At 34.4% G+C, this 24,866-nt stretch overlaps 1 protein-coding gene across 1 annotated transcript in view; it reads right to left on the bottom strand.

The window, feature by feature from the left end:
- The window catches only part of PTPRQ (protein tyrosine phosphatase receptor type Q), a 248,128-nt gene that overhangs the window by 83,250 nt on the left and 140,012 nt on the right, over positions 1-24,866 (bottom strand). Inside the window, exon 43 of the mRNA XM_036457041.2 lies at positions 5,689-6,012. Within this exon, the coding sequence (XP_036312934.2) occupies positions 5,689-6,012 (324 nt within the window). The remainder of the gene's footprint in view (positions 1-5,688; positions 6,013-24,866) is intronic.

The raw sequence follows: 24,866 nt of genomic DNA, 5'->3' as shown, positions 1-24,866 counted from the left end.
ATACAATGCACTGAGACAGGAAAAGATTTATAGTGGGGGAGGGGCAATGATAATATGGGGTCTGAGATGTCTGTGGAAACCTAAGTAATCATACTAGTAACTTTAATGTACAAGTCTAGAAGAGAGAGATTATCCTTTTTAAAAGTTGATGAGAGAGAGAGAGAGAGAGAGAGAGAGAGAGAGAGAGAGAGAGAGAGATCAATTTGTCATTTATCATTCCATGCATTCATTGGTTGATACTTATAGGTACCTTGACTGGGGGAGATCCAATCCTCAACCTTGGCACATCACGATGATGCTCTAACTAACTGGGCTCCCAGCCAGGACATGTCTGAATTACACATTTGTGAGTCTCAGAAAATTAACTGAGAAGACTTTCCTAACTAATTTCCTCATGTGTAGAATAAATTATATTCATTTCCTCTAGTAGCAGCAAGATAAAGTCTATTATAAAAATGAACTACTGGTAAATCAAATAGGTTTCTTTATGTCTTAGACTATGGCTTCTTATTTATTTATGGCTAACCATCATATATTTGCTTCTTTACAGAAAGGTTAATATCTACTTCTATTATGATAGCATTCATCACATTAATTGAAACTCATTAACAACTGCTTATTTTAAAAAATGCTATTCCATACTTTGTCCTCTATTTGTTTTTTCTTCTTTTTAGATAATAAAGTTGCATTCCTTGGAAACTTCTTTGATGAGGCATGTTTTGTTGAATTTTTTTAACCTAACAGATGTTTGGGTAGTTAAAATTCCTCATGAGTACGGTATCCTGTGGTTTTCACAACCTAAGTGTTACCCCAGGAATTTTCCTTCCTTGCTGTCTTCCAGTCCTGGTGGTCCATAGGAGATGCACATTATGAAGAGTCTCAATTCATTCCATTCTAATTTCACACCCATACTCTTTTAAAGTTATACATTTCCTCAACATTTTAAGTACCTATTGTGCACCACAGGGATACTTAGCAGTTTTTCCAGTCTATATTCCTCCCTCTACTCAACTCAAATTGCTTTTGAGAATAGTGTTAATAAAAAAAAATAATAGATTAGTAAAATGATCTGCAAGATTTTAATATTGCAAGTTAAATATTTCTGTCATTTGTAATTTCTGTGCTTGTTATCAATATGCACTCAGCATGATGTAGAGAGTTATGGTTATTACACAGATGACTTAAGGATAATAGCAATTTGGCTTCAATGATCTAGATCAGAGTATGTGGGAGAAAGAAATGTTAGCTTGTGTTGGCTGAATACAGTTTCTTTATTCACTCTAGTGTACAGTGATAGATTCAGATTCAGCAAGTAAACCAATTTAATCCTCAGCTTGCAATCCAACTCTGCTCTCTGGATTTTAATTTACATTTTCTTTTTTACTAGTTCAGAAAGAGTATATACAACATATTTTCTAATTTTACAAGCAATTTCAGAACATTTTAAAATAATATCTATTACCCAAACTAGGTTGTCCTTTATTTGAGTTATTCAAAGTGAATAATTCCAGTTCAAACTATCCATCAATTGTTGTCTCCTTATTCAGAAGTCATAGGTTTTAATAAGAGGTTCTATTTTGCTAAGAGCTTGGACACAATTTGATGTTATTATAATAAAATGTACATATCAGAAATAGTAGTTTTTACCAACTTATATTATTGTTTTGTCCTTTCTATTATTCAAATAAGTTGTTCACTTTCATAATTTTATCTTCTCATCTTATATAATAAAAGGATAATATGAAAATTGTCCAAATGGCAAACAGCTGGTCACTATCATGCACACTGACCTCCAGGGGTCAGATGCTCAATGCAGGAGCTGCACCTGGTGGTCAGGGCGCTCCCACAAGGGGAGGGCCCTCAGCCAGAAACCTGGCTCACCAGCTGGCAAGCACAATGGTGGTGGTGGGAGCTTCTCCTGTCTCCATGGCTGCACTAAGGATGTCCAACTGACAGCTTAGAACCAAACTGACCTAAGCCATCAGTTGGATATATCCTGTGGGCTTCCTGACGGTGAGAGGTGCAGGCCAGGCTGAGGGACCTGACCCCCCCCCCCCCTGAGTGCAAGAATTTTGTGTACTGGGCCCCTGGTATATTATAAAATGACTATTTTTAAAAAACCAAAGATAAGAAATATAAAACTTACTAATTATCTTCCTCCAGATTATTTCTAATGTTTGCAAATGGCTATACTTTTCTTGTTTAGTCTGCATTTCATACATTTAATTTTAAAAACATCACTGCTTTCAAGATTTTTATTGCTTGACTGTTCTAATTTTTGATTCCTATACTATATGTTAATTTACCATATATATATATATATATATATATATATATATATATATATATATTATCTTGCAATAATATATGTAGTGTCTTTTTGTCTTTTATATCAAATGTAATCTTAGATTATCTCTTCTTGGCTTAATATAACAAATACAACTTTTTTTTTTTACTGCAGTACTATGAAATTCAAATATTAGAAAAAAATGTCCCCTCAATTCTTGAAACTAAAAGAAGAATAATCAACTAATTTTCCTGACTTATACAACTAAAATAATGTACTATTCTCACCCACATATGAATATTCAAATGAAAAACTAGTAAGTTTGAAAATATTAAGAAAAATTATATCTATTGTTACAAATTCTGAAATACAGGGTAGGGAAAAAGTAGGTTTCCAGTCATGAGTATGCAAACAGTTTTTTCTTGTATTATTGTTTACTAATTATTGTATTATTTTCCATAGGAAAATAATACAATAATTAGTTATAAACCTACTTTTCCCCATCCTGTATATAAATCTTTTCATTTTCTCTTAATCACAATGGAATAAAGGCAAAAAGCAAGGTGCCAAGCATAGATCTCTTGGGACTCCAAAACTTAGAGTCAAAGAAAAAGAGGATGAGCAAAGGAGGCTTAGAAGGAGCTACCAGAGAGGTATGAAATAAACCAGAAGGGTAGATTTCACAGAAACCAAAAGTCAAAGTGCTACAAAGAGGAGAGCTTGGACAATTGTGTTGAAGGCTGACTTGTCTAGATTCTATCTCAAATATTGAATTGCATTAACAAACATTTGTTGGACACTTACTATACAAACATTATGCCAGGTACTTTGGGGAATAGAAACAAAAGATGCACTTAGTGCCCTAGAAAATAAAACCTCTAGATCAAAGCTTATTTCGCTGTCAATAAAGGACTATAACAGCATCCACTTATCACTGAAAATCTGTGTGTGTTACTCTACTAATAGGTACTCTTTTTGGATGGTAACATAAGGTCCCCATATTATGGAGGGTTTGTGTGAGATGGTGAAAGGCATTCCAAAGACAGTGTAGTCTTCTCTCAGAGCAGAATTTGATTTACAATTTATTTGTTTTGTATGGTAGCCACCATAATTATATGTAGATTATAGAGTCCCGATGCATGAGATTCGTGCAAGAATGGGCCTTCCTTCTCCTGGTTACCAGCACTGCCTTCACTCCGGCTTAAGTCACCTTTTCACTCTGGCCCAGAGCCGCCTTTCTGCCTTCCCAAGATGCCCAGAGGCCAGAGCAGCTGGGCAGTGCAGAATGCCTGCGTCCCACCTTGTCCCTGGCTGCTCAGTGCTTGCATATGCAAAATAACCCAGCATATTTGTTGGGTTAAATTTGCATACTCACTCCTGATTGGCTGGTGGGCATCACAAAGGTATTGTTAATTTGCATCTTATTCTTTTATTAGTGTGGATAGTGTTCATGATAAGTAAAAGAAACACTTATTTAATAATGGTTAATATCTAAACAAGTAGGGTAACAAGTTAGTTTTTTTAAATATTGAACTAAAGTTGCAAGAACAATCTTTACCCACTCTTAGTGATTTCTCTGGAAAAACATTTAAAGAGTGTTTACTTGAATGCAGAAGTCCTGAAATACGTATAGATGACAGAACAATTTTGAGAAGTTATTTTGTTTCTTCTCTGTATTTTTCCCTTTTCCCCAGCTCAAGTTGGAAGTCAGACCCTAGGTACTTCTTTGTGTCAGAACTTTCTTCAGGTGAAAAGCATACACTAAAAAGCTTTTAGAAGACAGATCTGTCTAGGAGGGAGAGAGAAAGAGGGAGAGAGAGAGAAGGATGAGAAGAAGAAGAGAGAGGGAAAGAAGGAGAGGGAGAGGGAGAGGGAGAGGGAGAGGGAGAGGGAGAGGGAGAGGGAGAAAGGAAGGGGGAGAGAGGAAGGGGGAGAGAGGAAGGGGAAGAGAGGAAGGGGGAGGGGAAGGGAGAGAGACAATGAAAAGGTTGTAAAACCTTTGAGGAGAAAATGTAGGCATGGACAAAGGATTCTTGATATCAATTACTATAGTCTAATGAGACCACAAGAGATAGCAGTAATGTTTTGTTGTAATATAAGACTCTGTGACACAACTCTGAAAGTCTGAGAAAACCCTAATGACAGAAATAAATTTGCCATTGGTATTCAATTAAATTAAAAGTAAATGTGTTATTACTTGAGTTAGTTTGTGTACTAACTCAGTAATTTTTATGTTCAGTGATTTTTACACTATTTAATTAAATAGAAATTAACACATAGATATAAACTGTAACAGAAATCAGTGTGTGTGATATATATAATGATATATAGCACATGCATAGATACATATATATGTATATAATATATACTCTTATTCATATATATATATATATATATATATATATATATAGTTACCAAAAATAAATCCACACCTTAACAGTTGATAACTCACTTAATTTTCACTCCTTTTTAGGTTTAACTGATTTGAAATAATGGGTGAAGCCTGACTAAGCTTTGTTCAAAGAAAATTTGTCCTAAAGTGCCACAAAATTTTTTATGGAGATACATGAAAGAAAAATTTACTGTACAAAACCAGCAACAGTGGACAAATTGAGGGCACAAAAATACCAAATGAAATTATTATTGATGTTTGTGGTTCCATTGCTTTGCATTGTCAGCAGTGCCTGGACCAGAATGGTCATCCGTTTGAAAACAGGCACTGACAAAAAAAATTATTCCTTTCTGTATATGGGAAACTGTCTATTGTCTTCACTAGTAGAGAGATTTGGACCAGGATCCCAGAATGCTGGTGACCCTTGAGCTCTGGCAAAGGTCAGGGCTTTACAACCACCGTTTAGTCCAGACAATGGTAACTGAAGCAACTTCCCTACCAGACAGTCATGTAAATCCTTATTGATAAAATAGTCTGCCTGTTACTGGAAATTACCTGCATAAGGGCTATAGGTGTATCCCAAATTGAACAAAAGGATGGCAAGCCTGGAGCCCAAGTGGAGTTCTTCCTCTTGAATTGGGCTCCCCTTTGTCCCCCAGTATTTCAAAATTATTTCTTGTCTCATTTCTTTCATTTGTGTGTGGACCCTCTTCCAGAGCTTGAACTCTGAACCACATGGGACGTGGGTATTCACATCTGCAGATTATTCTATACACACACACACACACACACATATACACACACACACACACACACTTTGTATGAAAACCATGATTTACTTAAACGTTAATGATGTTGTCACAGCAAGTAAGGAAGTTAGTTTTAAAATATAAAATTTAGCTTGTAAGAGCAATCTTTAGCTACACTTTGAGTACTTTCTATAGAAAACCAATTAAAGAACTTTTTCTTGATTGCAAAAATATATGTACCTATACAGGACAAGACTTACGGCCAGGCAGGGTTTGTGCAGATATCCAACTTGAAGCATTGCCATAGCCAGCATTGGTGCTGGCAGCCACTTGGAATCTGTACCATCTAAATTTCTTTAAGCCATACACTGTCTCTTCAGTTAGGTCAGCTTCATAGAGGTATTGAATTTTTTGATATTCGATACATTCTTCAGAATCCCATTCTCTGCAATTTTGAGCCCGAAGTTGAGTGGTAATCTTGTAATTTTGGAAGTAACCAAAAATAGTGTCAGGTCTCATCCATGTTAATGTTGCACTAGTTGATTGAATATCAGAAAAAGAAATATTTGTGGGAACACTGGGAACTAAAAATTAAAGAGAAAAAAATACAAAGTCATTGGAATTACTGAACATTTTGTTAATAGAAGTAAAAGATGATATTAAAAAAATACTACTTATAATGTAACTAGTGGCATAATAAAGTGTTGTATTACAATTGCCCTTAGTTTAAATATTAAGCTAATGCTTCAGAGACCACAGGTTCAAAGAGGTGGAAGACAAAATAATTGTGATTATTTTTATTTCTAGTTTTGCTCCCTATTTCATTTACAACATAAACCTTGCTTCATCTATACAAGCACTGGTACAAAAAAACTTGTATGCACATATAGTCCTATGTCCTTCTGAGTATTTTAATATTCAGTTCCTAAGAAAGACATTCTACATTGAAATGTCTCGACAGACACAAGGGCATCTTATATATAGTAAATGTTGAGTATAAAATAATTTAAAATAAGATTATTAAATGAATTCATAATTAGTTATTTTATCTTGTATAATTTAGAATTAACAAAACTATTTCTAGAATATCATCCAGCATACTGATATTAATTCTCAGACTAAGACATTTGTATATTAACTAAAATACATGCTCCTACTTGAACTCACTTATTAGATTTCATATTTATTATTGGTTTGCTATATTTATACCATGTGCCAGGCCCTGAGCCTGTTTAGGGATTAAAGATACATAGGTTTATGTCTTTTTTTAAATAGCCATTTATTGGATAAGAAATATAAGCATGTTGTGGTTAGAAATATGAAAGAACAATATACTAAGTGGTATGGGTACGTCCTTCAACCATGCCTATATGTAAGGAGTTTTGCTCAAAAGTCTGAGATAGAATGAATAGCAATGACTTGTATGGAAATGGAAAAACTCATAAAAACTATATGCAAACTTAAAAATAAGACAATTAATAAATAGAAAACTCACTCATTCCTAAACATATCATATGAATTTAACTTTTAATAAATACAAATGAGTACCCAATTTGTTCCAAGTGATACTGTAGGTTCTTTATTATGAAGAAAATAAATTAAAGTCCCTATCCTTGTGTAATTTACATTAAGGAGCTTTATCTATATAAAGAGGAAATATGCAAATTAGGTCGGGGCTCTGTCATGAGTCATGACCAGAGAAGAGAAGATTGCTTGCTCAGGTGAAGCCAGGAGTGGAGACGAAGACAGAGACTGGGGCCTGGAGCAGCTCTGGCAGCCTGGAGCAGACACAGGCAGGGGGTAGGAAGGGCCTGGGGTAGAAATCAGGACAGGTCCAGGCCACCCACAGTGGTGGTCCAGCCTGACTCTCTTGGTGGCCTGCGGGGTGCCTCCTCATATGGCAGGAGGCAGGGTGCCTCCTCATGCACGTTCAATTGCACACTGGGCCTCGTGTGTGTGTGTGTGTGTGTGTGTGTGTGTGTGTGTGTGTATACATTTTGTATATATACAAAATGTCCCCGTGGGAGTTGGATCAAGAGACTGGGAGTTTGATCGCTCACTATGACATGTGTTGACCACCAGGGGGTGGTGCAGAACAAGAGAAGGCTTTGGCCAACAGCTGATAGCCAGCAGCTGGCAGCCAGCAGCTGGGGAAGGAGGGTCCAATTGGCCCTAATAGCTGGCCAGGCCTAGGGACCCTATCCATGCTCAGTTTTCATGCACTGGGCCTCTAGTATACAATAAAAGTATAAATAAGTACTACATATAGTACTTTTGATGATGATTTGTGTTGTGGAGGAATAAAAAATAAGGAAGCAAAAAAAAAAAAGAATTACGAGGATATTGAAATTTTAATTGAGTCGTTAGAGAAGGCCTCACTGATTAGAAAACATGATGTTCCTGATAAAGGTGGAAAAAGATCATCCCAGCAGAAAAAAATGCATTATGAAGGACCCTAGGTTGGAACCATGCTTGGTATAATTGAAGAATAACATAGAAGATAGTGTGTCTCCTAGGAGTCAAAGTCTAAGAGGAAAAAAACACTGAAAGCTAGATTATGTACAATGTTGTAAGTCATTATGACTTTAATCTGGATTGAAAAGTGACAGGCTTTAACATGTTTTCATGGAATCACTCAAGCTGCTGTGTTATGAATAGACTAAGGGATACAAAGGTGAGAAGAGGGAGAATTATTAGGAGGCTATTGTAAACTCAACATAGGAGATCATAATGGCCTAGACCAGACTGTAGTGGTAACAATGACAGGAAGTATTGCGATTCTAAATATAATTTAAAGGAGCGCTAATGGGATTTGTTGATGTGTGACCTGTGGTATGTGAGAGAAAGAGAGGAGTAGAGGGAAATGCTAAGGTCTTTGGACTAAGCAAAATAAATATGAAGTCGCTATTAACCGAGAAGGGGATAACTGGCAAGAGTAAGCTTTGGGAAGAAAGATTGAGAATTGATTTTGAGTATGCTTACTTTGAAAGGCTTATTAGATATCCAGAAGAAGATGTGAAATAGTAGTTTCATGAGTTTGGTGTTCTGAAGAGAGGTTTAGACATGAGTTGAAATTTTAGATTTCCTCTTAAATTTTTACTGAATTATCTACAGACAGATTGCTTGCATATTTGCCTAACTCTGGAAAAGACAAGAAAGTCTAAAGCAATGGAAAACAAGTAGGAGATTACTACAGCCATTGCATTAAATTGACCAGATTTAATTACTCTGTTTTCAAATATTAATATTTGTCATCAAATATCACTGCATTTAAGACAACAATGTTTAAAGGAGCATTGCAAACAGAACATTCCTTAAAATACCTTCCTGTTCTTTCTTTAGTTATGTGGGAAAACAATTCAAGAAAAGCTATTTTTTAAGAAAAAATAAATTACCTTTGTAGAAGAAATTTTGAATTGGCTAAAAAGTAGAATTCCCATAATTCAGTCAAATTCCTCAGCCACTAAGTTTGAACTCAATTACTTGAAGAAAAGACACATTTTCAAGATATTTTAACACAAAGCAGAGAAACATGACTGGCTTGGGGATTCTGGATAAGTTTTAAGAGACAAGGCAGCATGTGAGATGGGATTTCATTGATTATAAAGGTAGAGATTCTAGGGAGTAATGCGATCTAAGCCAAATGAGACCATAGTTCATAATTCATATTGGCAATTACAAATAGAAAGATTGCATAATGGTCTAGGGACATACTTTTTCTGTGGGACTTGCAAATAGCTTGTCAGGCAATGGAAAGTTGTCAGAATAAGATGTTCAAAAGTCTATTTTATCAAGTCCAATTTGGCAATTGCACAAGAGGAAAATGAACAAATTCATAGACCATTTGATTTGTTCAGGAAAGAAGAAACAATATGGTAGTCAAGTTTTAGATCTATTTTGGTGGTTGCATCTATAGAACAGGCAAATGAATTAGAAGATTAGAGAATCAGAATTTAAAGAAGCTTAGAGATAATCTTGGTCAACTTGTCTTTTTATGTCTGACCTTTATGAAGGCAAATGTCCCCTAAGATTATTGGCTTCTTCCAGTGTTTCTACCAAACACTGACATACGTACTGATATGATGAAATCTTGCTGTTGTAATTAAGAATTCAAATAAGTTTACTTCAAAATAGGGAGAGATTATTCAGTGGGCCTGATTTTATAATGTGAGTCCTATAAAAGCACAGAGTTTTCTTTGGCTAGTTATGAGAGAGAAAAGTAAGATATATAAAGCAAAAATATATATTCAGTGCACAAAAGCTTCTCCACTGTTGGCTGTGTAGAAGAGTTGAGGATATCTCTAGTCACTGAGAGTAGCCTTTGGCTAAGCACCAGCCAGGAAATGGTGATCTCAGTCCGGTAGCTCTAAGGAACTGAATTCTGCCACAGCCACATGAGCTTAAAAGAGGGCCTGAGCTCCACCTAAAAGTACAGCTGACTGCACCTTGGTTTCAGCTGTGAGACCCTGAGTAGGGAATCTAGGCACAGCATGCCCACATACCTGACCTACAGAACTGTGTGTGAATAAATCCATGTCATTTTAAGTTTCCAATTTTGTGATAACTTGTGATATACAACAGAAAACCAATTCAACTTCCCTCCACAAAGTGACCAATCTATACTTACCTAGCCTTTGCTTAAATATAGAGAGCTAAGGGCAACTCAAAATCTTGAAGGGCTTTATTTTAAAATTTATTTCAGGATAGCTCTATTAATTTGTTCACCCTTCATTATTTTGAATTGATATCTATTTTCCTATAAATCCTAGATCTATCCTGAAAACCCACCTCAAATAGGAATAATCCTATTGTCATCTCTGCTTCACTCCATTTATACTAAAGATCTAAAAAGATTTTGCTTCCATATTAATTTCTATAAAAAATACTGAACAACTATATGTACACACACACAAGTGCGCATCTACCTATTAGATTTTGTCCCTGAAGGTCTATATTAATGCTTGCAAAAATGAAGGCATTTAATAAATATTTTTTAATGTATGAACAAATGAATAAGAGGGTATAATAGGGATTTGATTTAGACAGATGGTCAGAAAAAAATTATGATCAATTATTATTTGACCAGAGATCTGATAGATCAGATGTAGCTTCCAGGAGAAAAACAATAGAATGTGTTAAGATTCTAAGGAAGAAAAGAGTGTGGCACTTTGGAAACATCTAAAAAAGGCTATTGGACCGATAAGGATGTAGATAGGAAGATAGGAAGTTGGAGAAGTAGGCCAAAAATCAGAAAATGTTGAGCCTTCTAGACTAGATTCAAGAGTTTTAGTTTTATTCTAAGTGCAGTGGGATAATTGAGGAGTTTTAGGTTGACTCTTCGTTTGCATTAAGACCATAGAATCTGCTCTTTCCCCAAGAGAACCAGGGAGTATGGCCTAGGCACCACCAAGCACCCATTCTACATTTCAATTCCCATGGCCTAGCATTTATTGGGCCAATAACATGAGGAAGGAAGAGGGGTGCATTAGATATCCAATAAACTAAAGAAAAAAGAGGGCTACCCTTTCCCCATTTCAGCAAGACTGGATGCCCATGGTTGTAGATGGAACTTCCCCCTTCAAAGTTAAGATTTTAAAAAAAGAAATACTTTAAACTTTCTTGCCCAGTAAAAAGATTTTCAGCAGGTTAATATTGACCCATAGACTCCAGCATTTTCCAAAAAAAAAAAAAAAAAAAAAAAAAAAAAGTGTTACAAAGAAGTCATGGTCTAAATAGGATAGTATTTTAACTTGACAAAGAAACAGGGTCTGTGCAAGAACTGTTTATTTTTAATCTAGCTACAAAAGAGTAACAACAATTGCAGTTGCCTTCCACGTGTCAGGTACAGTGATGAACTTGAACAGAGCCCCAGTGTCTGGCACATGGGCACTCAGTAAGTGTCGACTGTGTGATTAGATTATGCTCCATTGAAACAGCCCTTTGGTTTTCATGTAGTAAGAAACTTTGTCCACATTTTCCAATCAAATGTATTTAAAAGAATGATAAGAAATTGAATCTAATCTGAGGCCAAATATATAGTATAACTCATGCACCATTCTTTGTAACAAGGCTACCATACAGGCACTCATAAATGACCAGCAGTAACCCTCATTTATATCCAGTATCTTCTCTTTTGATGAACTGTGTATTGAACCAGTCTATTTCAAAGCGACTGCCCTATTGAATTACAGATACAAAAAGGATTACACTCATTTTAGCATGGAGAATCAGATTTCCATTCTTTAAGAATGACTAAAAACCTCAAACTTTTTCTATCCACAGATGGTATTAATTTGAACACATCATGCCATGCTTCCTGGAGTAATCACGCAGCTTGCTTAGATTTTCTAAACATGACTGAACTGTGATGAAGCGATCAACATTCACTGCCAAGGTATTCCGTAAATTATATTTTTATTCATAAATTATTCTTATCGGTGAAGTTCTTTCATCCTGATTTAAATAAAAGTATGTGTATCTGTGTAAGTACAATTTGTTACAGGTTTAAATGCATGTCAGCTTTAGTGACTACTTAATAAATTCAACTTAGAGTATGAAAATGTATGTAAAAAGTAATTATTCCCTAAACTTCTAAATATCAACTATTAGAAATTATCAACCTTTATCACAGAATTCTGATGATAGCTTTATTGACTTCTTGCTGATTTTGTTAAGTATACTAACATGGGAAACCAAGTTTCCTTAATTCTTTATTTATGACTATATATTTTTATCTTCCAGCACAGATACAATCTCTTTTAAGTAAAATAGGTATCTAGAAATTTTAAAACTTATAAAAGTATCAACATAATCTTTCTTAACTTATTAAGAATATTTTTATCTCTAATAATTTTAAATAATTTACAACTCTTTTAGAAACACAAGGAACAAGTATATAATTTGAGCATATATAAATAAAAGTACAGTTTCTAACACTAACGTAGTATGGATAAATATAAAAATATAAACTCCTACAAGGTTGAATGCAAAGAAAATTTTACCATACTATTGTACATATAAATTTTGCATTAACTTAAATTTTATTATCAGCATTTATTGGACATTCAAATTGAGTGATATGGGCAAGTTGTGTCTTAGTGTATCAGATTCTTTTTCATACACATTTTAAAAGTAAATTTAACTGATAGAAACCAGTACAAATAGGTGATGCAAAGAGGAAAGGCTCAATGGAAGGAGAAAATATAGTAGCTACAACTTGAAAGAACAATTGAAGATTAGTAGAGATGTGACAGAAAAGATGTTTAAGTAGATTGAATATGACAAGAGATATATAAGGGGAAACAAAATGTTTGTAGTAGACTGGAGAAAAGAAAGTCTAAGGAAGTAAAAAGAAAAGGCAGGCCATGAAGTATGGTATTATTGAAAGGCACTGGCAGTTTGAGAAATAAGTTTAGATGACTATTTAATTGGTAAAGCATAAACTTAAAGGAAAGACTGAGCCTCCAGATAGCTATCTATAAGAAAAAAAGTAAGGTTGACATAAACTGCTTAGGTATTGTATATATGCATAGCATCATGCAGGTTACAATGATGACAAAGAATAATTAGGAATAAGCAAAAGAATATTGGCAGAATGTGATGATTTATTTACATAGAGGAAATAGGAATACAACAAATAGAATGAACCCAAGAATTTAGTCAATAGGTAAAATAGATATGCCATATACATTCCAGAAGTATTTTATGGTTTAGCTCTGAGTGTTCCAGCAAATAATATTTCAAAACCAACATCATAGATCTCTGTGGCAATAAAGACAAATTAAATAGTCAAGAAAAATGCAACCATCTCTGGTACTGAGATCAAAGATATATTTCTCCTCCCCAAATCACATAAACAGGGTATCATGTAACTTACTGAACATGTCTTCAACAACATCCTTACATGGTAAATAAGGTTTAACTTAGGTCTTTCTTATAACAGCTCTTAGTGTGGGTGGGCATCATAATTATCAGATACATTTTTGTTAAACCATTTTTTCAGAAGTTTTAATTATTTAATTCAGGTATACTTCTCTCAGGTACTCCGGCTTAATCCAGAGATGAATTTTTGGAGTAGCTGGAATAGTATTTACCAAAATATGCTGCATAAACATTATTTTAGGTAATACTACAAAGCTGAGATATGGATTGGCACACTAATTAGTATGACAAATTAAACCACATTAACATATCAATTTGCATTAAAGGCAATTGAGAACGTGTCTATTATGAGGAGGACTGTGATTCTCTAAAAAAGAAGCCAACATGCCTGTCCCAGTATATGTAGACACAGACAATTAGGGACCCAAAATTCTATGAAGAAAAGCTATAATAATATTGGGTTGTTTTGTGTGTTTTTTTTTAAGATTTTTAAAATTGATTTTTAGAGAGAAAGTAAAGCAGGAGAGAGAGAAACATCAATGTGATAGCAGCTAAACGTTGATTGGCTGATTCCTGCATGCAGCCTACCTGGGATTGAGCCCACAACCTGGGCGTGCACCCTGCCTGGGAATAGGACTGGCAACCTGGGCGTGCGCCCTGACTGGGAATAGGACTGGCAACTATTTGGTGCAGAGGATGATACCCCATCAAACTACATTGACTAGGTCAATGACATTAATTTTAAGCTAAGTATTAGTGAACACAGAACTTATTTATAAAGTATCTCAGTAAAATTTCTTGTGGGAAAAGTCTTTTATTGAGAACACTATAAGGAAAATGGTTTATATGTATCCTATTTGGAGGTTAAATGAGTTAATTTATTTTACAGAGTGATTAGTTTGACTACTGTATATAGCAAATTATCTCATGAGAATATAACAAATGACAACTTTGATTTAAAATAGTTCATATGAAGTAGTTCTTAGGGGAGCAATTACATAGTAGTGTTAATTTTCTATTAAAACCATTGCATTAACATCTGGAGACTAAATTGAGCCATTAATATTGATGGTGAAATAAGAAAGACATATTGATTTGTAGGATTTCACTTGAGGATAGAAATGAGTAAGTAAAATGTACTTCATATTTTGTTAGCATGGATAGAGATGTCTTAGGAGGAGAAGCTCAGGTTAAGATAATAAGTCAGGAAAAAATAATTTAATTAAATATATATATATATACATTTTGAAATTATGAGAGTGAAAGAATATTTAAAAGGAATGTTTATTGTGTCAGAACATCAGATGATAAACTCAGTAGTTAATAGTGAAGTAAAATAGGAAAAGATAATAAAAATTGCAAGTATGACAATAATATCTAGCACACATTGATATTTAAGAAATATTTGTAAATAAATAAGTGAAAAAAATTAATAAATAGAGAGAAACCAAGATGGTGGCAAAGGTAAACAACTAATCTGCCGCCTTGCACAAGAATTTCAAAACTATAACTAAAAGACAAAACGTCTATCACCCAGAGCCATGGGAAAACTAGCTGAGAGAGAAAGGCGCACGAGCTCTGGAAAGCTGAAAGCCTAGGTCCGGAGGCACGTGAATCGAGCTGGTGGCGAGGGACTGGGCATGCAGCTTTTGGCCTTTCTTCAACTCAAAGGGAAACAAGCTCCCGACCACTTTGAAATCCAGTTTCTGGGCACATAGGAGGGACCCGGATTCCTGCGGGGAGAAGCTGGTCTATCGGCCATCAAGCCCGAAAGTGAGGGTGACATTTTTGCAGAGGTGCGCACAGCAATCATTGTTTACTGTGCTGGAGCATGATGATGCTGGGACTTCGAAATGCAGGAAGGCACAGATGGCTAATGGCAGCCATTGCTGTTTGCCACACCCCAGACTAGTGAAGTTCTGAGACCCCGCCCTGCCCTAAGGCCCACTCCACACATTCTACAAACCCACCCAGGCTCCACACAGCTGCTTTTGCATATAAATAGCCTGTATTGTGGCAGCTTAATGAAATAAACGGCAGTTCCAGCTCCAAAACCTCCAAATCCCAAGCAAAGAGGAGAAAACGGTAGTTCTTGCTGTAGTTCCTGCAGGTGGCTTCAGACAGTAGCTGAACTTCACCCCATTGGAGATCCAGAAACTAGTGTATCTAGTGGTTGGTGTGAGATGACACCAAATTTTACCTACTCTCATAAGGGACACATTCAAAAAGCAGACTCGGAGAATACCAAAGCCCTACTGGAACAAGTCTTCCCCCATAAACGTGTCTCCAGCACAGCAATTCTTCCATTATAGACACAACGGGTCCTCACAGCCTATTGGCCTGGAGGTCAATTCCCCCCAGTGACACCAACAACAACCAAGACTTAACTACAACAAGGGTGTACACAGAGTCCACAAAGGGGTACACCAAGAGTGTCCACATCAGGTAACTGGGAGGCTGACCCATTGAACCATATAGGACACCCAGGCCCACAAAGCTACCCTACCAACTCAGAGAAGCAGTGAAAATAAGGAGTCAAGAACAAAGATCTCAAACAAAAGAAATGGAGGAGAAGAAAAGACTGGATATAGAGTTCAAAACCATGGTTATAATGTTTTTCAAGAATTTCCTAGAAAAGGCCGATAAACTTCATGAGACCCCTGAGGGTATGAAAAAGGACCAACTAGAAATTAAGCATACACTGACTGAAATAAAAAATAAAAAAATTATACAGAGACCCAACAGAAGACTAGAGGAATGCAAGAATCAAGTCAAAGATTTGGAATACAAAGAGGCAAAGGATACTCCTCCGGAGAAGCAAAAAGAGAAGAGAATCCAGAAAGTTGAAGATAGTGTAAGGAGCCTCTGGGACAACTTCAAGGGTACCAACATCAGAATTATGGGAGTGTCAGAAGAGAAAGAGCAAGACACTGGAAACCTATTTGAAGAAATTATGACAGAAAACTTCCCCCACCTGGTGAAAAAAATAGACTTACAAGTCCAGGAAGTGCACAGAACCCCACACAAAAGGAATCCAAAGAGGACCACACCAAGACACATCATAATTAAAATGCCAAGAGCAAAAGACAAAGAGAGAATCTTACAAGCAGCAAGAGAAAAACAGTTAGTTACCTACAAGGAAGCACCCATATGATTATCAGCTGATTTGTCAATAGAAACTATGCAGGCTGGACGGGAGTGGCAAGAAATATTCAAAGTGATGAATAGCAAGAACTTACAACCATGATTATTCTACCCAGCAAAGTTATCATTCAAAATTGAAAGGCAGATAAAGAGCTTCACAGATCAGAAAAAGCTAAAGGAATACAGCACCACCAAACCAGTATTGTATGAAATGCTAAAAGGTGTTATTTAAAAAGAGGAAAAAGAAGAAAAAAGTAAAGATAAAAATTATGAACAACAAATACATATCTATCAACAAGTGAATCTAAAAGTCAAGTGAATTAAAAATCTGAGGAACAGAATAAACTGGTGAATATAATAGAATCAGGGGCATAAACTGGAGGAGATTGATAATTCTCAGGGGAAAGGGGTATCTGCATGGGGGGTACGGGAAGAGACTGGACAAAAATCATATACCTATGGATGAGGACAGCAGGGGAGGGGTTAGGGAAGACGGTGAGGCGGGGACCAGGTGGAGGGGAGCTATGGGGGGAAAAAAAGGAGAAACAATTGTAATAATCTGAACAATAAAGACTTATAAATTAAAAATAATAAATAAATGCATATATGCATGGACTCATGCAAAAATTCCACGAAGAAAGGATGACCAATGCTGATTGATGAACAAGTGTCACCAATGCTGACTGCAATCAAATCCTACTTGAAACCATTCCTCTTTTTAAGGACAATGCTTGTACAAACAAAAAAACTAACTAACTAAAAACCTTAAGTTAAAATTCTCAAAAGGTCCTGGATCTAATGTTTGGGGAAAATTCTATAAGAAAGAAAAAAGAATTTGGACTTCTCAGGGATTCAAAATGACAGAGAGGGAGAGGGAGAATAAAAAAAAAGAATTTAATGATATTTCAGAATAAAAGCCACACTCTCCAAAAAGAAGCCAACAAAATCCAGAATTTTTGAAAAGGATCGCTAATAATATTTAATATGAGTTTAAAATTTACTATGCAGATAGAGAAATTATTAGTAACAGAAATGTGACTAATAGTCAAGAAGAAAAAGTGTTCAATAGGAAAATTATAGGATAAGAGATTAGAATAAAATAATTTTAAAAAGCTATTATAAATATTTTATTTGACAATGAAAAACAGTTATAATTGGAAAGCAAATGGGCAATTTCAGCAGAGAAAGTGGAAATAATGAAACAGAACTAAATGTGTGATACCATAAACTGTACAGCTGAATCTATGCAAAGCAATCTTCATAGTCAATGGGGGATATTATGACTGTTCGATGATCTTCAAAATATTTTGTCACTATATTAAATATGTTTTACTATCAGTTATAAATATATAAAAAATAAAAATAGTAAAACCAATATTTATTTACTGTACTGTAATTTAAAACATTAGAAATAATAAGAATTAAAGTCAGATTAATTTGTAAAACAGAAACTTATCAAGAGTGGTTGCTTTATTTTATTAATGTATTGTTTAGGTTACAATACAGAGAGAGCATCTTTCCTATGACATGGCAAATTTTTATAAACCTTTCAAAATTAGATGTTGTTGAAGGCAGCACATTGTTGTTTTTTCTTTATTGATTAAGGTATTACATATGTGTTGTGTGATTTTTTCTTTATTGATTAAGGTATTACATATGTGTTGTGTGTTTTTTCTTTATTGATTAAGGTATTACATATGTGTTGTGTGTTTTTTCTTTATTGATTAAGGTATTACATATGTGTCCTTGCTCCCCAATTACCCCCCACCCAGCCCCCACTGTTTTTTGTTTTTTTCTTTTGTTTTGTTTTGTTTATCCAATCTGCTACACTTAGGGTAATTACTGATGTACTAGAGGCCCTGATTAAAAAAACAAAACAGAGAATGATAAACATCACATGATCTCACTCATTTGTGGAATATAATGAACATCATAACATAATGAACAAAAATAGATACAGAGAAAAAGAAGCATCAAACAGACTGTCAAGCTTCAGTGGGAAGGCAGGGGAGGGTTAGTGAGGGGTAAGAGATCAACCAAAGGGCTTGTATGCATCCTTATAAGCATAACCAATGGACAAAGACATTAGGAGGGTGAGGGCATGCGTGGGAGGAGAGGAGATAGAGGGGGTAGAGGAAGGACAGGGGAGGTCACTAGAGGAAAAAGGAGACATATTTTCTACTAATTGTAATATTTTAAACAATTTAACATGGATGGATGGACCTTGAGAATATTATGCTAAGCTAAATAAATCATTCAGAAAAAGCTAAGAATCATGATTTCACTCATATGTGGGATATAAAACTGAAACTAGAGGGAAGGGGGTAGGGAGATAGAAAATAAAAGGTTTCAAATATACAGTGACAGAAGATGATTTGACTTGGTGGTGGACACACATCCAATACACAGGTCATATATCAAAGAAATGTACACTTGAAAACTATATGATACTATTAACCAATGTCACCCGAATAAATGTAATAAAATAAAATAAACCATTTTTAAAAAAAAGAAAGAAAAGAACACATATAGCTCAAGAACAATTGATATTGATCTATGTTGAGTAAAATCAAGGCAGTAGTTTCCAAGGGAAGTTTCTGTGGGAGACAGAAATGATCTACATGTTGTTGAGTGGTGGTTATAAAGGTTTATGCATTGTAAAAATTCAACAAATCATATACTAAGTTCTGTTCATTTCACTATACAAAAAATAATTTTCCATAATTAAAAAACATAAAAAGAAATAAGAAAAACATAAAAAAGAAAAAAAGCTTTCCCATAAAAATATACTTATATATAAATTTAAAATACTTTCTAGCTTATAGAAAAAAATAATGATAAAATAATGTACTTCTCATATATCTGTATTAGAAATAAAGCCTACGAGTTAGTCAAACATGCCAACTATTTTCAACTACCTTTTGTAACTTTAATCTGCAGGTGGAGCTCTTCCTAGTACTTCTGAGAATAGCATTCTATCCAGATTTTAGGAAGTAAGTCTTATATAAAATTAGCCATTTCTCTACAATAACTTAAATGAAAAATTTCAAGTCTATCATTTTAAAATGTTAGACCTCTCATACATAACAAATAGTAATGAAAATTTATATATAAAAATTACAAATAATGTTTTTTTAATCCTATTTAAAATAAACTAATTTAATTAGTAACAGACTTTTTGGGGGCTACTGATTTTTAATATATCATTTAATTGATATAGTTTTCATTGTTATGTTCTATCTGGAATAATATTTAATATCTTTCTAACATTGCAATTTGTTTTAAAGTAATAATTATTCATAATAAGGCATCCAAGCACCGAGTGATTGTTTTCAAGTTTGCAGTAAATAACTAGGTTGTGAAAATTCAAGTTATAATGATGATATTAATACATGAAGAAATGTTACTTTTTATTTGAATTTTGGAAGTTTTTAATAACATGGTGGCTGCTATTTATGCATGTTTTATATTTATAAGTAGGTTCCTCTATCAAAGTTGTTTTTGTAGACCATGAAACATTTAAAATTCATTGTTTTGAGGTTAACAATAATGTGCATTCCCTTATAGTCAAAGCCTTTTTTTTACATTCATACTGTTCTGATTTTTAAACTGAATTAAGTTAGTATTAATAAAATTTTGCTATCATTAAAATTCATTTATTCTACATTTGAGAGTTTTTATACCATTAGTAAACATTTTCCCCTGAAGTTTATAATCTCATAGAAACAACAGTCACATTCTTGAAGCATGCAAATAATATTATTACCAGGAAAGAAAGAAGGAAGGAAAGAAGGAAGGAAAGAAGGGAGGGAGGGAAAAAAGGAGGGAGAGATGGGTTTTACATGCACATGCTTAATTTACTTTAAAAGGAAAGTAAAAGAGAATAAGAAAAAATGGGGTGAATGGAGAGGAGGTTGATATGTAAGGGCTGTTATGAAAAGTATCAGGTACAGCTGTATACAACAGGAATGGAAAATAGTGTAATAAGATATGCCCCAGTTCCTAAATAAGTTAATAAAAATGCTGCTGGAAGAACAGCTGGCTTTATCTGGAGCTGGGAAGAAGAAAAGAATCGGCGCCTAGAGTCGACTTAATGCAAGGTATTAGAGCATCAGTGGGTCAAGAAGAATTATGCAGAGTAACTCAAATTCATTTTTCTTGCAAAAGGAATTACATGTAAAAGGATTTTAAATTTATAATTTAGAATTTGATACCTAAGACAATTTCATAATAGCTAGACATTACACCTTTGGAACTGATCCAGGCTAAAAAATGGGAGAGATGTCCAGCACCTTTAAAATTTTCCCAGGATATATTTTGCTTCAGTATTTTACAGATCTTATCATGTTAACTAATAGTGTTTTTAATAGTAAAGGTTAAGCACATATTTGAGAATAGAAATTCAGTTTTCTTGAATTTTAAATACATATTTGGGTAATTATAATTACAATGTAAGCATATACTTTTATGAGGAAATTTGTATAATGGACCCAAATTCCCCCCACTTCATAATGATTCTATTTAGATATTGTAAAATAATAGCATAAAACTACTCTAATTATAATAAACTAAAATTAGTTGTTACATTTCTAAGGTAAGGGAGGCATTATAATATAGTAGAAATAATTCTGGATTAGTAAAATTTCTGCTAATAGTAATAATACATTAGCAGATTTAACCTCTTTTTTCATTTCCCATGTATGTAAAATGAATGCCTGAATGACATTATCACAGAGATCTAATGAAGATCTAAAATTATATATTTATAAATTTTTAAAGCACAAGAAATAAACTTGTTTCATAATATTCTTCCCATTAGTACCTCATATAATAGTTATATATTAAATAACTTGGTCTTGAATATATGGATAAAAAAGGATTCTATAGAGAGAGAGGAAATATGTTCCCATGAATGGACTTCTGCTTTGAGGAAGATGGAGTAGATGCATCCTCCCTATTTCTCCCACGACATATGACCTCGGGCATTAAATATGAAACAAACATAAGAAGGCTCTGAAAGGTGATGAGAAGAAGGCAGAGCAATGAGGAAACTCAAGCCCCAAGGAACAATAGAGTGGTGAGTTACCTGGGTTTCCTTTTTGACTCCTATATCCCAGAAGACAGCAGTCTGGAAATGTCAGCCATCTCAGCTGCCGAAAAAGCCCCAATAAAGATCTCTTTTTCTAGCAAAAAATTGAAATCAAAATAAAATAGTAAAGCCTTTTGACAGTAACAGCTCTACCCCAGAACCACAGAGAAAAACTGTGATCCCATTTCCTGCCATGACAAAAAAAAAGTCAAAAGGGGAAGGTAGTGTCCTGCCACCCTCAGGCAGTAATGAAGCACCCCAGCCATCTTTGAAGGATGAGGGCAGAGATTGAAAAATAGGGAGCCAGGGTTTTACCCTTTCCAGATGTCACCAGACCCCTCCATCCTGTCAGTGGAGAGCATGTGGGAGCAGTAATGAAGCAGGGTCAGGCGGCCTCCTGAATGGAGACCTACTGGGCAGTCTCTTTCCCATGCCCACCCAGCATCCTCCCCTGGATGTCAGGAGGCTGAGTGAGGAACTTGGATTTCGACCTCCATAGGACAGTAATGAAGAGGTGACCGCCCTTCCCCTACCAGAGTGGTAGCAAAGGAAAGCATTACAAAGGTAATGACCTTAATAGTTACAGGGCCATTCAAATCATCTATTTCATGTTAGGAAAGCTGAAGTAGGTATGCTTTTTGAGATTTGAGTTCCTTTTATCCAAGAAATAAAATTTATGTATGTAAGTTGTTGGCATGATACCCTTATTATTTTTTTGATGTTTGTGGTGGTTTTATCCCTAACTATTGATAATTTATGTCTTCTCTCTCTCTTTCTCTCTTTCACTCTCTCTCTTTTTAGCCAGGCTTGCTAGAGGTTTGTCAATTTTATTTATTTCAACAAACAGCTCTTTATTTCACTGATTTTTCTTATTGTTTTCTGTTTTCAATTTCATTTGTTTCTCTATTTTTATTATTCTGTTCCTTCAGCTTGTTTTGGACTTATCTTCCTTTTTTTTTTTCTAGACTCTAGTGGACGAGTGAGAAAACAAATTATTGATCTTAGGTATTTCTTCTTTTCTAATTTATGCATTGAGTGCTATAGTTTTCCTTTATTTAATCTATTAACTATATTTCATACATTTTTATTTATTGTACTTTCATTTCATATCAATTAAATACATTTTAGTTTACTGTATTTCTCTTGAGACTTCCTTTTTAACAAATGGATTATTTAGAAGTATCACTTTTTGCAACTGATTTAACATCACATTTCAGCTTCAATTTTGTCTCCTGAGAACACTTAAACGGAATTTTAAAACTCCACAAAATAGAGATCCCCTGGCCTGACAGTGTCACTGGAAAACTACCAAATGTTGAAAGAAGAAGAATTAACACCAATCATGCACAATCTCTTCCAGAAATTAGAAGAGAATCATATTATAAAGCTAGTGTTACTTTATCCAAACTAGACAAAGATAGTGAAAAATAAACCCACAGAACTGCAAACTAATATTCCACATAAATACAGATATAAAAACCCTGGACAAAATATTAGCAAATAGAAATCAGTAATATATAAAAACAAGCACACCGCGTGATCAAGTGTGGTTGATTCCAGAGACAAAGGCTGTTTGATATTAAAAATCAATAACTATAATCCATGATGTTAACAAATTAGAGGAGAAAATCACATGAGCATGTAAATCAATGCAAAAAGTATTTACATTAAATTACTTTTTTTAATTGGCGGGTACTAGAAGCAGGAGAAAAAAATAAAACCTTATGAGACCCATATAAGGAAAGTACTATTATCCCTATTTCAAGGATAGTATGTGGGAAAACTGAAATTTGAGAGAATTGAAATATCTGGTTGGCAGGGAATCTCTTCCTCACAGCCTTGTGTGTAACTGCTAAAATCTACCAATTGTTAATTATTTTTTATTGGGAAACCATAGTAATTTACTCTAAAAAACATCCAGCAATACAAAACTATAAAATCCTAATTTCTCTCAAATCCTCTTCATTGTGTCTAAAGTACATTTTATTATTTTATTTTTAATTTTAATTTTGTTTTTCAATAACAGTTTACATTCAATATTATTTTGTATCAGGTGCACAGCATAGTGGTTAGACAATCATATACTGTACAGAGTGTCCCTCCAATATTCACATACCCACCTGGCTCCATACATTGTTATTATAATATTATTGACTATATCTCTTATGATGTACTTTACATTCTTATTACTATTTTTATTTTATTTTTTAAAATATATTTTATTGATTTTTTACAGAGAGGAAGGGAGAGGGATAGTATGAAACATCAATGAGAGAATCATTGATGAGCTGCCTCTTGCACACCCCTTACTAGGGATGTGACCGCAACCAAGGTACATGCCCTTGACCAGAATCAAACCTGGGACCTTTCAGTCCGCAGACCAATGCTCTATCCACTGAGCCAAACCAGTTTCAGCTTATTACTATTTTTATATAACATTTTTGAAATGACAAAATTATGGAAAGTGGAGAACAAATCACTGGTTGTCAGAGAGTTAAAATAAGGGAAATTGCTAGGAGAGTGGGCATGAATTAACTATGTGTTTTCATAAAAAGGCAACATGAAGGATTATTCTCATGAGTCTATCTTCTATTTTGATTGCATCTATATAAAAATTGTGTTTGTGATATTGTACTATAGCTTTGCAAGATATTACTATTGAAAGAAACTGGATAAAGAGAACACAGGATTTCTCTGTATTGTTTCTTATAACTGCATGTGAATCTACAACTATCTCAAAATAAAACATTCAGTTAAAAAAGTACCCCATAAGGCATGCCTTTCTTAGATATTTTATCACATAATTATATAAAAATCATTTTGTAGTTGAAAGTTTCTACTTAACGTACCCGAAGTATACATATTGTACTGATCACTCTTCGAGGCCTGTGTATTGATTGATTGATTCATAAAATATTTATTGAGCACCACTGTATGCCAAACACTTTTATGGGTACTGGGAATAAGAGTGAACTACACAAAGAAGAAGTCCTATCCTCCTGAGCATGCACTGTGATGAGTGCAGATCCACACACATGGCATGTGTACAGAAAAATAGAGCTGGAAAAGGGATAGAAACTTCTAGCTATCAATAGAAGAAAGTTCAATCATAAGTAAGTCAGATCCTTTTTGAAGATGTGGCATGTGAGGATAAATTTCAAAAGATGAAGAAGAAGACGTATATTTAACTAGCAAAGAAAATGTTGAGTTGTAAAGAGTTTTATGGGCCACTGAAATGACTGTGTAATTTAATTTTTGTGACTTGAAAGGCTCAGTAAATATGAAATGAACAAATCATTTTCCATCTAAAGAGGTTACTACAGT

The sequence above is a fragment of the Pipistrellus kuhlii genome, unplaced genomic scaffold (genome assembly GCF_014108245.1).
Source record: "Pipistrellus kuhlii isolate mPipKuh1 unplaced genomic scaffold, mPipKuh1.p scaffold_m20_p_3, whole genome shotgun sequence".
Lineage (NCBI taxonomy): Eukaryota > Metazoa > Chordata > Mammalia > Chiroptera > Vespertilionidae > Pipistrellus > Pipistrellus kuhlii.
Note: the sequence above shows the minus strand (reverse complement) of the source record. Positions and strands in the feature narration are given on the sequence as shown.